The 17,041-nt window shown below is 43.9% G+C and overlaps 1 protein-coding gene across 1 annotated transcript in view; it reads left to right on the forward strand.

Moving 5' to 3' along the window:
- Positions 1-17,041, forward strand: part of GAD2 (glutamate decarboxylase 2) — a 107,983-nt gene that overhangs the window by 3,660 nt on the left and 87,282 nt on the right. The window contains exon 5 of the mRNA XM_066585682.1: positions 11,656-11,746. Coding sequence (XP_066441779.1) covers positions 11,656-11,746 — 91 coding nt within the window. The remainder of the gene's footprint in view (positions 1-11,655; positions 11,747-17,041) is intronic.

Consider the following 17,041-nt stretch of genomic DNA (forward strand, 5'->3'; position numbering starts at 1 on the left):
ATCTATCTCATATCTATCTATCTATCTATCTCCCATCTATCTATCTATCTATCTATCTATCTATCTATCTATCTATCTATCTATCTCATATCTATCTATCTATCTCATATCTATCTATATATCCATCCATCCATCTATCTATCTATCTCATATCTATCTATATATCCATATTTATCTATCTATCTATCTATCTATCTATCTATCTATCTATCTATCTATCTATCTATCTATCTATCTATCTCATATCTATCTATCTCATATCTATCTATATATCCATCCATCCATCTATCTATCTATCTATCTATCTCATATCTATCTATATATCCATATTTATCTATCTATCTATCTATCTATCTATCTATCCATGCATTACTTTAATTCACTTTATATTTGTATTATATATATATATATATATATATTGCCTGCTTTGAAGTCTGAAATAAAGACTAATTGCTCTTCTAGGTTATAAGTAGCTTCTGTAATAACTACATTTTCTGAGTATAACTTTTTTATTATCCATCTTTTATCATGAAACATTTTTATTTGTTCTAATGTTGCTGTTTGGCTTCTTTCATCTAAATCTACTTTTGGATGCTGACCCTTTTTTGCCTATATTAATATTATTATTGCTAGATATTAGTAATGGATTTGGTTGCACTATCTGCGTCTTCTGCGGACTGTATGACTGTCTCTATTGTTATCTTTTTTGCTGAGATTGGAGCTGTCATCCGTGACCTATTTATTCACCCGTGTGTAACTGCCAATGCAATTACCAGTTTTTATGATGGTACATTCTTTCCATTTCAGTCAAAAATGTGATATCTATAATTACTTTAATGACCAACCCCATGACTGAGAGCTGTCAGGTCGTCCTCATTGACATAACAGTGCAGGTTTTGCTCCGGCACCTTCACAATTGCAGCCATTTTCTAATGCTGATATGTAGCATTGAGAAATGTAACATTTCTGTATCTAGGGATATGGGAGTAAGGACAAAATGGCCTCCAACCCAGAAAATTGGAATTTTTTTCTTGCAGGTGTTATGTGAAATGGCTGATTGCGCAGTAATTATAAGTTTAGTATTAATTTAAATCCAACCAGATGTTCAAAGCAAATTTACTGCTATAATTAATATATATATATATATCACGGATCTGATCTTCACTTATAATGGCTAGATTCTGAATATTTTTGTAAATTTTGCTATTTATATGTAATCAATTACAATCAGCAAAACTGATCGTAAGAGATATAAGGTAAATGTACACTATGTTGGCAGAAGTATTGGTACTCCCACAAATCCTGTGCTGTCAGGTAAAGGGGATATGCAAATTGGACGTGCGAGCATTAGGTATAAAGGAGAAGATCACACAGGAGATCCCAATACAGAAACCAACAGATGCCCCCAGGTGTAGAGCTGACAACGGGGTCTGTTGGTGGGATGTCACCGGTTATAGAGCTGACAATGGGTCTGGTGGTGGGAATGTCACCAGGTGTAGAGCTGACAAAGGAGTCTGGTGGGTGAATGTCACCAGGCGTAGAGCTGACAATGGGGTCTGTTCGTGGGATGTCACCAGGTATGGAGCTGATAACAGGGTCGAGTGGTGAGATGTCACCAGGTGAAGAGCTGACAATGAGGTCTGGTGGGGGAATGTCACCAGGCGTAGAGCTGACAATGGGGTCTGTTGGTGGGATGTCACCAGGTGTAGAGCTGACAAAGGGGTCTGGTGGTGGGATGTCACCAGGTGTAGAGCTGACAACGGGGTGTGGTGGGGGGATGTCACCAGGCGTAGAGCTGAGAACGGGGTCTGGTGGTGGGATGTCACCAAGCGTAAAGCTGACAATGGGATCTGTTGGTGGGATGTCACCAGGTGTAGAGCTGACAAAGGGGTCTGGTGGTGGGATGTCACCAGATGTAGAGCTGATATCGGGGGTCTGGCGGTAGGATGTCACCAGGTGTAGAGCTGACAACGGGTCTGGTGGTGGGATGTCACCAGGTGTAGAGCTGACAACGGGTCTGGTGGTGGGATGTCACCAGGTGTAGAGCTGACAATGGGGTTTGCTGGTGGGATGTCACCAGGTGTAGAGCTGACAATGGGGTCTGGTGGTGAGATGACATTGACCAATCAGTATGGGACAACGAGGTGATTATGGACCTTTAAAAGTCCACTGTTGACCACGGTGCCGCCACGTTCAGGGAGACCTCGTAAACTGTTAGAACGTGGACAACGAAGCCTTGCATGAGCTGTGAAGACATCACCCACACATTGTCTGCCCTCGCTCAGGAGGTCTCACTGGCCATTGGAACATCAATTAGTACCAGAACCATCCATAGGGAACAGCATGTGAAGAGTTACCATGGATAAGCAGCTGCACACAACATCACAGCAGTGAATGCACAGCGGCACCTGTGATGGGATTTGGAGCGTCATTCTTGGACTGTAGATGAGTGTTAACAAGTGTTGTGGACAGATGAATCACAGAACACCATCTTCCAATTGGATGTCCGTACTTGGACATAACGGTTGCCTGGAGAGCGGTTTCTATGTGACTGTATCGTCCCAATAGTGAAGTTTGGAGGAGGTTCTGCTATAGTGTGGGGGTGTTTCTAGGGCCATTGGTTATAGTGAAGTTCATCCTCAACTCCAATGGGTACAGAGACATTCTGGATAATGTGGCATCACCTACCCTGTGGCAATATGCTGGTACAGCTCCGTATCTCTACCAACATGACCGAGCACCATGTCATATGGCACGCAGTGTTGAGGCTGAGTTTGAGGATTACAACATCTACAAACTTCATTGGCGGTCCAAAGTCCATATCTCAATCCCTTCAAGCACCTTTGGGATAAATTAGAAAGACATATCCGTGCACGCCCAACACGCCCATCATCCCCCGCATCACTATCTGAAACACTCCTTGAGGAATGGAAGCAAATGCTTCCACACATCTATGGGAATTTGTTAGAAATCATGTCTAGGAGAGTTACTGCAGTCTGTGTGTGTCCCAATATGTAAAAATATGTAAGTCACACACTGCCACACTCAGCTATATGGACATTTGAGGGAGTCAAGTAGACATGTTTATTCTGCCATCTTTGGCCAGAGCTGGTACTGCAGCTTTGTTGTCTCTCTTTGTGCTTTGTTGGAATACAATGTTATCAACATTTATGGAGTATTCTCCCTGTGTATAATGTATAAACTCAAGTGCAATCATGGTTTACTCATAGTAATGTATAATCCCAGGCAGGTATGGCATGTGTGGCCATAATATATCAGGAAGGATTGTCCATCACAGAAATATTGCCTCCTCCTAAAGTGCCATTGATCTTTGCTTTCAAGTTTTTTGATCGTTGAGGGCAGTTTATTAAGAAATTGTCCGTTCAAACACCATCCTTGATACGATTCCTTCAGGTGCAAAATGTACCTCATCTCATTAGTAGTTGATGTACGGGGGTCCGCTGCTTGGGATCCTTGACCATCAGCTGATCGTCCGGTGCGCTGACATAATTATCAATGGTCAGAGGAAGCTTGGAGAGCGCTGGTTTCACTCCCCTTGAAATTGCTTCCTGCTTCTCCCATGGTCACGTCATGTCCTGAGCAGGAAGTGTAGAAGCATGGGGCCCACCTTGATGTTAATGGGACTGAACTTGGCCCTTCCCCTGCTTCCTCTGACCATTGATGATGACATTCGGCCTTATGCAGAGTGCAGTGGACTTGATGATCAGCTGATGGACAGGGGTCCAGAGTGGAAGACCCCCATCCATCAACCACTGATGACCTCTCCAGATGAGAGGTCATCAGTTTAAAAAGACCAGAATACCCCTTTAAATGTTCGAATCTAAATTACATTCAAGGGTCTGTCTCAAGGGGCCAGCCCTGGTCCATATGCCCTATTATGACATATGAATATCATAAAGGAGGTCTCCTTACTCAGGAACCCCTTTTTAGCCATAAATGGAAAATAATGAAATAGCATCTCCCACTGGGAAAAACTCACCGCAGCTACATATTACCGGCACCAGAACCTCTGGATGCCCCTGATGGCAATAACTGAAACTCAGTGATCATTTTCTTTCCATGATGGCTTGCATTTGAGAAAAAGATATCCTATTGGGAGAACCCCTTTAAGACATTGACCAATACGTGCTGCGCTCTTGGTGCTGGCAGTGAGCGCCCAATATTCGGAGATGAGAGGAGCGCCATTATATTCAGGCTGAAATCAGCTGCAGATCCCCAGATAAATCCGAGTCAAAATCTGCACCGATGATGCGTATTTTGATGTAGATTTTGCCACGGATTTTCCACTACAGAAAAGGCGCATCACTTTCGGCACACGGGAACGTTCTCTGGAGGGCGTTACAAATGGGGCTACAAAATAACAACCAACCGCTTTCCTGTTTTGTATTGATTGTACCCCAGCGTTCCCCCGCTAAAGTAGACATAATGCAGGATGTGGCGTTCATTGGACGTCTTGTGATCGCACCCTGGTGACACATGGTGGTCGGTGGAGACGTCGCCGCGTTACATTCCATTTACAAAGACGCCAAATGAATACAATAACTATGAGATATTTTCACAGTCTTTGGCTCTGATTCCCTTCAGGGCCGAACGGACGGATTTCGATGCAGAATTGAAAATAACAGAATTCTATCATCAATTCCGCTTCAAGATCGGCAGTCAGACCTTTTACATGTGCGGAATATTTCTACAGGACTCCCCTAAAGACGCGGCTAAAACCCAATTTAGACGCAATGATTATCGCTCAAAATTCGTTAAAATTGTCGAAAGTGAGCGATAGTCGTTACGTGTAAACGCGCGCCCGTCTCGCAGTTTTCGTTAGTAATTCGCTCACCGTTGTCTTCAAGTCCGCCAGACCGTTTGCTTTTCGTTTGATTTACATGAAATTCGTTCGGTCGATTAGCGATTTTTTACCTTCACTGACGCCTTTCAAACAAACTTCAATTAGGCCTTAGTCAGACGGGCGTTTTTTGCCGCGATTTGCGCATGCGCATGCGTCCGGCGATTTTTTAAAACCATTGCTTCGCAATGGTATCGGACACATGAGCGCTTTTTATGCGCTCGTCCGAAAAATTATAGAACAAAAAATCGCAGATCGCACCTATCTGCGATCTGCGATTTCTGTTCGCTTCTGTATATGCGCTCAACGGGGCCGGCGGCAGCAGCGCCGACCCCATTGAGAACATATAGAAGACAAATCATTCTTCTCTGCCACAGCTGTAACAGCTGTGGCAGAGAAGAACGATGTTTGCCCATTGAATTCAATGGAGCGGCAATACAGCCGCTCCATTGAAAGCAATGGGCTGCCGGCGTGCGCGGGGTGAATTGTCGGGAAGGGGTTAAATATATAAGCCCTTCCCTGCAATTCATGCTAAAATGTGTTAAAATAAAAAAAAATTGTATACTCACCTTTCCGCTGCAGCTGGAGTCCAGCCGCGGCCGCTGTCAGTTCTCCTGAACTGCTTCTCGGCACTATTCAGCCGGCGGGGCTTTAAAATCCCCGCCTGCTGAATGATCCGCCTCTGATTGGTCACAGCCTGACCAATCAGAGGCCGGTTTCACTCACACACCCATTCATGAATTCATGAATGGGTGAGTGACTGCTGCCTCTCAGCGCTGAGCCAATCAGGGGCAGGTCTGACTCACATCCATTCATGAATTCATGAATGGGTGTGAGTGAGGCATGCCTCTGATTGGCTCAGCGCTGAGCCAATCAGGGGGCAGGTCTGACTCACACCCCCTTCACACCCACTGCAGGACGGCCGATCGGAGCTGCCGGCAGAAGGTGAGAATGCAATTTTTTTTTATTTTAACACATTTTAGGATGAATTGCAGGTAAGGGCTTATATATTTAAGCCCTTACCGACAATTCATCCCGGGCTCGCCCGCAGCGCATTGCTTTCAATGGAGACGGCTGTATTGCCGTCTCCATTGAATGCAATGCGCTGGACAGCTCCGGCCCGTTTCTAATGAAACGCGGCTAGGAGCAGATTTTCGGGCGATTTGCGGGCGACATGCGCGCACCGGTCACGCGATTTGCGGATGCGCATCCGTCATGCGATCCGCAAATCGCGGCAAAAAACGCCCGTCTGACTAAGCCCTTAGTGGTAAATTATTGTTAAATGTCAACGCTACCCGACGATAAAAGAACGACTGAATTTGCGTCCGCCTCATCCGTTTTCCAACGATAATCGTTAAGTTTAAACGATCGTCTTTAAAAGCAGAGCCATCGCTCACTTTTGATCGCTAAAACGAATTTTGAGCAATAATTGTTGTGTCTAAATGGACCTTAGGCTTATTTCCCACAAGCATATATCAGACGACCATTTTTCACGGCCGGCCGATATACACCCGCCTCGCCCATTGATGCTTATGGACAAGGGGCGGGAGATTAGCCCCGCCCTCTTCCCGCCCCTTGTCCACAGACAGCAATGGGAGGAGGTGGGACAGGCCAGCACTTAGCTCTGCCCTGTCCTGCCCCCTCACATTACAAAGAGCCAGCGGAGGAGAGCAGAGATGAGCCTGCATGGGGGGAGGAGAGCAGAGGGAGGGAGTTTAGCAACCATGCTGCTAAACTCGCTCCCACCTGCAGCCGCGGCCAACATATTCCGGCCCAAAAGATAGTTCCAGGACTATCTTTCGGGCCCAGCGTAAAAACGCCCGGCGCTATATTGGCTTGGCTGGGAGTTTTTACGTCTCAGAAATACGTCCATGTGATCTGCTGCTGCAGGCTTCCGCCCCATAACCCGCTCTGAAACGTGGATTTTGGTGCAGAATTTTCAGCATTTTTAGCTGCCACTTTCAGGAATATTCTGGTGTGTAAATTCCCCCTCAGGGCTGAAACAGACGAACATATGCGTAAATATAATCGCCGCCATGCAGCGTATTTGTGCATGAACACAGTTTGGCTCTAAACTGCCTGAACTGCAGGTGCCGGAGAACAGTAGTGTCATTACTGCCCTCAAAATGCCAGTTTGCTCGCTCGCATGCTACGCGCTTCTCGTGGAATAGAATGGCAATTTAGCGCCAAATTAGGGCCAACTGTCTTTTTTCCCTGCATTTCAGGCAGAGTAGCTCCTCCCCTTCCCTTTTTTTTAAAGCTGCCATAGACTTCTACATAACACGGACAAGGATAGGGCAAGTCCTATCTTATCTCGCACGCAGAATTTGCCCGCGAGAAACACGCTTGTGAGAACGAATCCATTGAACTCAATGTTTTATGGGCGTGAATTTCACATGTGCGAAAACCTGCGGAAACACATTCGTCTATTTAAGCTCTAAGGCCGATATAACGCTCTTAAAATCTGCAATTTCTATTCGATGCGTTTTGTGAGAAAATCGTGTTGCCTTGCGGTAGATGCGATTATCGCACGCGTGAATATTACATGCTGTTTCAATAGGAAAATAATAAAAATCGCATTGCACTCCTGGACACGTTCAAGCGTGAATTTCACGTGAGTGCGAAGTGATTTTTAATTCGCTCATAGCAAATAATGGTGAGTTTTCTGCAATATCACCGAAAAATGGGACACGCTTCAGTTTTTCCGCCTTGCAGCATCGCATCATTACAAGAGAAAAAAACACCCCCGTAAATGAACTTGTTGGAAACAATGGGTTAATACATTGCATCTCGCAAACGCACAAAACTCGTGGGCTTTTCTGGCCTGTCTTAATAAGAGCTGGATTTATACGGGCGAGTCCAATATCAGCCCAAGTTCTTGGAGCGATATCACATTTTACAGATATTGCGCTGTTTTTTTGAGAAAAACGTATCTCACCGCTGTTTACGTGTTTTACTTGTGCGTCAAAAAAATCACATGTTGTTCCAACAGCTAAAATAGGAAAAAAAACGTATCGCACTCATATGCAAATTGCACACCATACGAGTGCAGTGGGATTTTTTTTTTGCGCTCCCACAGGAATGAATGGGTGAAAAAAAGCGAGAATCACTTAAAACAGGACATGAGAAAAATCGCTCATGTAAATGGGTTCATTTTCCGTGTTGGACATGGAGAGAAGTCGCGCACGAATATCAGCCTTGTGAATATAGCCCTCAGCAGCGCCATTCCCTTGTTCTTCCTCTCCGGCTTCATACTGAGTTATACCCCCGATGTAATATCTTGTTACTAACAGATTTCTCCCTAATTTTCCTTGAGACGCGGCGCGTTAACAATCTGGGATACAAATGGCGCTGGATTCCTCTTTGTCATCAGTGTCGATACAGCAAACATTCCAGAGAAACATCATTTTCCCGTCTCCATGAAAGCAGCAGCAGCCCCCCCCCACTCCCCCCCACGACTAATTCTGTTAAATGATAGGGAAAATTGCCTCTGGAGCGCCGGCTCCGTTCCCGGCACATGTGCAGCGACATGATAACGCAGCAGCTGATAGACTGCATTGATGTTCATTCAGATTCCGTCTTGCTTCCGAGTCTCGTCTTGGACAAAGCAGCGCCAGCAACGACAGAACGCAGTTTAGGCTTAAAAATAGGTTTTCAGGAAATAAACAGATTTTTGTGTGTTACAACAGAGCGTCCGCAGCCTGCTCCCCGCACTCCAGCCAAGTGACTGATAAGACATCTCATTGGGACTCATTCATAATGAGCCATTTATATTCATAGATTTAATTGCCTTCGGTTACTTCACTAACTGGAAGTCGCGGAGAAGAAAGTCTTTCCGGATTAAATAGAGCTGGAAATTCTCCATCATCCATCATTTGCATGACATGAATGCCGATTATTAACTGTGTTTATTTAAAAGAATAATCGGCTATTTATTTGTCATTTGTGTAATAAATGGGGGTCGTTAACCTCCAAGGGACTCGTTATCTGCTGCAGAAATTTGGATACATTGATTGGCCCCTTTATCAGAGCCCCCCCCTCCCCCCAGCCCTCTCATGGTTGGCACTTCATTGTATGGAAATTCTCCCCGTGACCCCGGAGTGCAGCAAAAAATCAGGTGACAAGTTGTCCGTGCATCAGTTTCAGTGTGAATCCACATTAGATGGGAAAATCCAGCGATCGGAGCGACTTCCAACGAGGCCGGTCATCGGTGCTGGACTAGCTGGGGTCTCACTGCCAACCACGGGGGGGTTCTCTCGTGTTGAGTGTATGAGAATGCAATGATCTAGGAAAGACATCCAGCAAAAGGGCAATCTGTGGATAGAAACAACTTGTCACCAAAAGGGGTCTTAGGAGGATGTCATTCTGACCAACAGGCGCCGTACAGTCAAGAGCAGCCAAATACAACGCTGGAGCTCCAACTAATGTGTCTGAATGCACAACTCGCCGTTCCTCCACACCGATGAGCTATAACAGCAGCCAACCAGTTCCAGAGCCATTGAGTCTAAGAGGAACAGAAAGATGAGACTCCAGTGGGCAAAAGAGCGCAAAACTTGTATCACTGAGCAGCGGAAAAACATCTCCTGGTCAGATGGGTCCAGATTTCTGTTTCTGATGGGAGGTCAGTATCTGGCACAAGCAGCAAGAATCACTGACCCCTTCCTGTCAGCTGATCAGAACATGTCAGACCTCCATCTAATCTGCGGCAACTACTAGAAGCTTCCTGTCCACAGGGGCCGATATTCCTGCAGGAGAATTTCATCACCGAGTGGAATCTACACATCAAATTGTTACAGATCTGAAGGCCAAAGGAGCCCAATGCCACTAGATGGGGGCTAATAAAGGGGCCCCCAGTGTATATGGAGCATACTTGCGTGTTATCCTGGTTGTCATCCAGTCAATGACTAAGAAGAGTAATAACTAGTCAATACAAGAACATGCTTCATAACTAAACTACACATCAACAAACAACCAGCAGAGGTTATATAAAACGAGGATATTTGGGGACCGATAGCAAATGTTGGTGTTGGCACTGATAAGTAAAACATGTTTGCTTCCAACTATTGAATTCATGTGTTGTTTCCTCCATACAAAACCTTCTCTCCGTCCACTACAGAATGAATTGTTTATACTTTTCCCACAGAAGTCTATGGTAGAAAAGTATTTCATTATCATTGTGGATAGAGCATAGTGTGGTATAAAAGATAATACCAACATAGCACCAGCATAGCACCAACATAGCACCAGCATAGCACCAACATAGCACCAGCATAGCACCAACATAGCACCAACATAGTCCCCAGCCATGTACACTGATTGTCATCATTAATGTCAGTCCATTCTCCCAATGGGGCTCGCAGTCTAATTTCTCTATCTCTCGCACACATTGTGGACAGTTTCAAGGGAGGTCAATAACCCTATCAGTAGTTTTTGGAGTATGAGAGGTAATCAGATTACAGGAGGAGCCAGATATGTCATTACCAGAGTCAATGAACTGAACCGTAAAACTAGATTGGCTCAAATGTTCTTTTTGTTGAAATGTTGCGACTGCAAAAAAAAACCAGAATGAAAAATGTAAAATAGCCAAAACTTGTAAACTCATCCAAATTGTCTCAGAGTGAAGTACATATCGAAAAATGATTTGAATGCAAATGCATAACTTGAAGCTCCTTGGCTTTAATGCAACATTTATAGCCTCTACTTATCGTGTAGCATTTCTAAGAGCCTTCTTCTGTGGCAGAGAGGCCTTTAGACACCTTCATCCATCAAGACCCATTATTACAGCAGGGAAATATAGTCGTAAAATGTTGCCAGTCTCTCATGTTTGTAAGCAGGAGGAACTGCCCATTAGAGCCAATCACAAGGGATCACAGTGGCCCATTGTGCTAATCCTATATGTCCTGTAGGTTGGACAACCACCAATCAAAGAGTGATAGATAATCAATAGTTAACTCCCATAAAACTCCTTTAAAGCAACCCTTCGATCTTGGAATCAGAGAGGTGGGGATTATTACCTTGTGCTCCCCCTATTGTTGTACAGCAGCCCTGTTCCAGACATCCAAGGTGACTGTCAATGTATATTGTGCATTGGTAATCAACCACTACATGTTGCTTTCTGATCGGCCAGAGTTAATCGCATGAGCAGTGTTTGCCAATCAGAGCAGCATGCAATATCTTAGACTTCCAATGCGCTTCTACTGTTCAGCGTGCATCAGATAGTGTAAGAAGTGGTGCAGCCATTGTGAATCATTGGAGAAAGGCCCGGAAACTGGTGGCTATGCAGCAAACTTCTGTCCAGAGACCGGAGAGTTGCTTTAATAGCTCTGAAGTCTTTGAGAGATGTGCTTACAAGTCAACTATGAAAATACTTGTCCATGTCTTTGGCTGAGCACAAAAACACAACTACGATTCCAGCACTTGACAAACACAAAAATAATAGAACTTTGAGTAATTCTTGACTTGCATAGGTTTTAATGGTAATCAGCCATGATCGCCCAAGTGTGACCTAACATTGGGTTTCGGCATAAGCTGAACTTCTTCTATTTCTACTTTGTCTTCTCCTTTCTCTTTTTTTCCACAATTTTCTGGTGGCTCATGCAGGGTTCAGTTCTGGAGATGACATATGAATATCTCCAAGTAAGATTTTTACAAGTGCAGCCTCAACCTAAGACCTTTCTTTATCATAACCGTAGTGTGTGAACTCATCGTAATAGGGAAGGAATCCTTGTTTGGTTCAGCCATTTTTAGCCTAGTATCAGATCGCTGAAACATGATTATTTCCCATTACTTCCTAGGACATCCAAGATATTTCAATCAACTCTCTACCGGTCTTGACATGGTTGGATTGGCAGCAGACTGGTTGACCTCAACAGCAAACACCAATATGTAAGTTATTATCTGCAAATGTAAATGTTGCCGAATGGTTGTCCAAAAACTGATAATATGGCCGAACTTCTTTGGAAAGTAACCTGCTGTACCAGTGCTAACAATGAACCAAGATCTAAACTGGAGCACCTCTGCGCTGGTCTATATGGGTTTGTCCTTGGAGAAGCAACTTACATTTTTCCTACTTTGAAAGTCCATTGGTGTTCTTTCCCTTTGCTCATTGGATATCCGGTTGTATCATTATACAGAATAGCTCCTTACAAAGAGAAAAACAATGTAACTAAATAACCTATTGACCACAAAGAGTGTCTTTTTGTGTCACTAGTAATCTTTTTCTATACACTATCCTACCAAAAGTATGTGGACACTTGAGAAGGAAGTGATGGATTCATTGCTTGTGGATTTCAGTGTGCTCCAAGAGCCGGCTCTGTAAAGGATCCCCCAGGTCTCGTTTGTCCGTTTTGGTCAATATTTTGGGTCGTTTGGTTCTTGGCTTAGCTATAGTACACCCCTCTCTCCTCCACCTGGTGATCACATATCTCACAGTGGATCTAGTGACCTGGATTTTAGCAGAAAAGTCAAAAGATGATCGCCTACTAATGTGACAACCAACCATGATACCACATGGAAACGCTGTTGTCATTTTTTCACATTTTCATCTACAATATCTCGGATATGTGTAAACATACTGTACACATTTCTGATGAGGTATATATTTTCGTCTGTTTACTTTATTTTGGGTGCACATTGGAAAAACTTCAGGTTTCTTTTAACCATTTAGGATCCATACAAATTTAGCATTGATTACACTGGCTAGCAAAAAAATATATTTTGGAATGTTTCCTTCATGAGACAAATCTTACTAATTTTGGGGTGAGAAAAATGAATATGACAAAGAAAATGTTTTATTAGCTCTAGTTTCTGTGAATTACAATAGGTGGAATTATGTTATTTTAACGGATTAAGAGAAAATTATACATTTTAATGACATTTGCCAACAACATTGAAAGTGCATTTGAAATTTTTTTAATGACAGTTACATTCTAAGGCTTTATGCACATGGCCGTGATGGGCTCTGCAAGCGGAATGCCACAGCGAAGTCTGTCACGCGCCCCCCCAAAGACCCCATACTTACCTCTGGATCCACTGGCCGAAGTCCCGCATGATGCTCTGGCGTGCAGTACAGCGCATGACGTGCCGGCGGTGTCAGATAACCCGTAGGCAGCGTCATATAACGCTCCCGGCGGTGGTCGCGGCGCATATTCATGCTATACTTCTGCTGTGCTACAGCGGAAGTATAGCGTGACGGGCGGCTTCCATTGATTATAATGAAAGCTGTCCGCGCGTATACCTGCAGCAAATAGGACATGCTACGGGTAATTTCATGCTGCGGAATTCCGTGGTGGCATTCTGCAGCACGTACATTGAGCTATTAGTTTCAATAGAACCTAATAGCTGCAGGGAAACGCCGCGGATTTCCGGAAATCCGGCATGTGCATTAGGCCTAAGAGTTCTAAATTGCTGGAAGAATTCCTGGCAGGTGGTTTGGTGTGAAGATAATCATGTGGTGACTTCATGAGATCGTTTTCTTTTGGCTTGCCTCTTGTAAGTGAGTTCCGGAGCATCCCTACACAGACCAGCAGTAATCCGCAAGCATTGCTTCATTCCCACGGCCCTGATATCTTTGTTCCTTTCCAGAAATCTCCTGGTTGAATCTTTCTCCATGTTCATCACTGACAGCTCCACAACTAGGAGGGAAAAAGGCTAGGTGGGAGTGGAGAAAATGGATTTAAAGGAACATGTTGCATCCGAGTTAATGGTATTTTTCCAGAAGTCCTGTCACCTACTGAGTGTATTTATCATCTGTTGCCTAAGAATCCATGAATAACTCCCTTTAAGACTTGCCGAGCTTCCTTTTCTTTCCCCTCCAAAACTTGGTCAAATGCAGGATCCTTTACAAGTTATCGAATTTGTGGCCCAACAAAAATACCTTCCTTACCCTTTGCATCGCTCAATCTAGGAAATTTGTCTCTTAAGTACTTCAATGTCTGTCCATCCTGGTTCTTACCTTTAACAACATTTTTCATGAAACCCAGCTTTATATACAGGGGTGAAAGAAGAACATCTTTTGGGTCCACAAGAGGCTCGGTAATGACATTTTTCTCGTTAGAGTCAAGATTATTATTAACATTTGAGGAACACCTTGTTTTCCTACACCAAGCCAAGATTGCAAAGGCTCATAGGTGTCTGAATGATAGATACCCCCACAAATGACCGCGTTTTAAAAAATACACATCTTAATGTATTCGCTGAGGGGGGTCAGGAGTATTTTGACTCCACAGTTTCTTTTCAGGAATTAATGCAATTTAGAGGAGAAAGCTCTTTAGTTGGCTTACATGCATTACTGGGGAGAAAGAAGAAAATGAGGAGGCTGCATAGGGTGGCCACCTTCATTACCAAGAAAACCTGTTATTCCAGTAGCCCCAGTAGTATCAGTGCCCTTTCCATTGCCCCAGTAGTATTAGGGCTCCTTTTAGTGGCTCCAGTAGTATTAGGGCTCCTTTTAGTTGCTCCAGTAGTATTAGGGCTCCTTTTAGTTGCTCCAGTAGTATCAGTGCCCTTTCCATTGCCCCAGTAGTATTAGGGCTCCTTTTAGTAGCTCCAGTAGTATTAGGGCTCCTTTTAGTTGCCCCAGTAGTATTAGGGCTCCTTTTAGTGGTTCCAGTAGTATTAGGGCTCCTTTTAGTTGCTCCAGTAGTATTAGGGCTCCTTTTAGTGGCTCCACTAGTATTAGGGCTCCTTTTAGTGGCTCCAGTAGTATTAGGGCTCCTTTTAGTTGCTCCAGTAGTATCAGTGCCCTTTCCATTGCCCCAGTAGTATTAGGGCTCCTTTTAGTAGCTCCAGTAGTATTAGGGCTCCTTTTAGTTGCCCCAGTAGTATTAGGGCTCCTTTTAGTTGCTCCAGTAGTATTAGGGCTCCTTTTAGTTGCTCCAGTAGTATTAGGGCTCCTTTTAGTTGCTCCAGTAGTATTAGGGCTCCTTTTAGTTGCTCCAGTAGTATTAGGGCTCCTTTTAGTTGCTCCAGTAGTATTAGGGCTCCTTTTAGTTGCCCCAGTAGTATTAGGGCTCCTTTTAGTTGCTCCAGTAGTATTAGGGCTCCTTTTAGTTGCTCCAGTAGTATTAGGGCTCCTTTTAGTTGCTCCAGTAGTATTAGGGCTCTCTTTATGTGCCTTCCCCAGTCCTGAACCTCCAGTCAGAAAACAACCATATCATCAAGCGCTATAACTCAAAATCTGGTTGGGACACCATTATAGTGGTCAGAGAAGATCCACACTCCTCCCCCCACCATCTGTGTTGCGTATAGTACCTGCAGAAATGTAGTTGGTGGAAGGAGGAAGGAGGATCTTTAACGTCGTCCCCACCGGAACTTGAGCATGAGTTCTAGCACTTTATAATATGGTTACTGCCCGGCTGGAGGTGCTCACACCAGGTAATTATTTTTTACTAGCCATTAATATGGCCGTTAAATAAATTAATACCGCCACCAGCATCTAGAGTAAATTACCAGCCAGGCTGGTGGTTTGCTGGCCGTGTGGCAACCCTATAGCTGCAGGAGACACCAGAAGCTTAGAGATCTGGGAGTCTTCACTATCAGGGTATCAGACGCTATAAGAAAGGTAAGAACGAGAACAAGTTGGATGCAGGAGGAGGACAACCGGCAACCATGAGCGCTGCAGGTTTAAGGGAAAGTTGAAGGCAGGGAGGTGCTATGGAAGGGAGGAAATATTTGGTCTCTTTCTGAAGTATCATGCAATGAATTTAGGACCTTTGAGGTCACTTTGATCAGCTAAACAAGAAGTTAGGAGAATCTTCTCTGACGATATCGCTGCCATGATGGAAGGGAGGAAAGCTAACAAGCTAACTGCATGAGGGGAGCAATCAGCACTGGGAGTGCTACAGGCTGGCAGGAGGCTTCCCCACTCCCAATTCTGCAAGACTCAGAGGTCTCGTGGAGTCTCCAGTGATGTCATTGTCCATATATGTACTGTATACGTACACTTGTATCACTGCGATACCTACAGAAATATCCGAGCCACCTTGTTCAGGTCGGTCCGCTGCATCTTCTCAGTGGAATACAAGCTGGAGCATCTTCTCCATGCTGCCATTTCCAGGGTGATTGCGGCTTCTGCCTCTGTGATTGTTGTACACTTTTGAGCAACTTTGTGTCATTTCTTCGGTGGAGTGAAGTTGTGTCAAATTTTGTGACCTTTTTCAAACGTTGCAATTAGTAAACATTCAGACAAGGACGCCAGGCTGCTTTATCAGTGATAAATAGAAACTGGCACTCAAGGTTAAATAAAGGGAAACAGAGGAACACAAATCAATCTTTAACCCCTTAGTGACGGCCAATACGTCTTTTTACTGACCTCACTAACTGGCTTTGAACCTGCACATACATCTTTTTAAAGTGGTGCCTTGGCTAACTACTGACAGCCAGACTCCTGCTCCAACAGTCAGAAGAGAAGCCTCAGATTAACCCCTTACATGACACAATCAATAGCAGATGCAGCATGTAAGCAGATTAGAGAGGAAGGGGGTTTCTCCTGTCGCACACTTGAACCCCACAATCTGATCACAAGATACTATTGGGCTCCCATAGTAGCCTAACAAAGGCCTCCATGTCTGCCATGTAGCTCAGCCTATTAGGTTCCCACCTCCCGCAGTATCCAATAGGCTGCTTTCATAAGCTTAGTAGCTGCACTACATAAGTAATGCAGTGTACTATAGTATCTTCAAGAGCCCTTCAGGGACTAAAAATAGTGTTAAAAAAGTTCAATACAGCTTTATTTAAAAAATTATTTTTTTTCCCACAAAAGCCCTTTTTAAAAGGATAGAATACCAATTATTTTCTTAAAATAAGCAGCACATAATAGGTATTATAATATCGCGTTAATAACGGACCAGAGAGTAAAATATATTTTGTTATTTACCTTGAGTGGTGAACTCTGTAAAAATAGTTTTAAAATATAATGGCAGAATTGCAATTTATTCTTTTTCATTCACCTCCCAAAAATGCAATAGTAATGCGATCCAAAGGTCACATGTATCACAAAAATGTATCAATGAAAACTACAACTCTTCCCACAAAAAGCAAGATCTCAAACAGCTCTGTGGTCAGAAAAATAAAAATGTTATGGGTCTTAGAATGTGACAATGCAAAGTCAATTGTTTTTCTTTAAAAACTTGGTTTTTTTGTGCAAAAGTAGTAAAAAATTAAAATTCTCAATAAACTTGG

This window comes from Eleutherodactylus coqui, chromosome 12 (assembly GCF_035609145.1).
Source record: "Eleutherodactylus coqui strain aEleCoq1 chromosome 12, aEleCoq1.hap1, whole genome shotgun sequence".
Taxonomy (NCBI): Eukaryota; Metazoa; Chordata; class Amphibia; order Anura; family Eleutherodactylidae; genus Eleutherodactylus; species Eleutherodactylus coqui.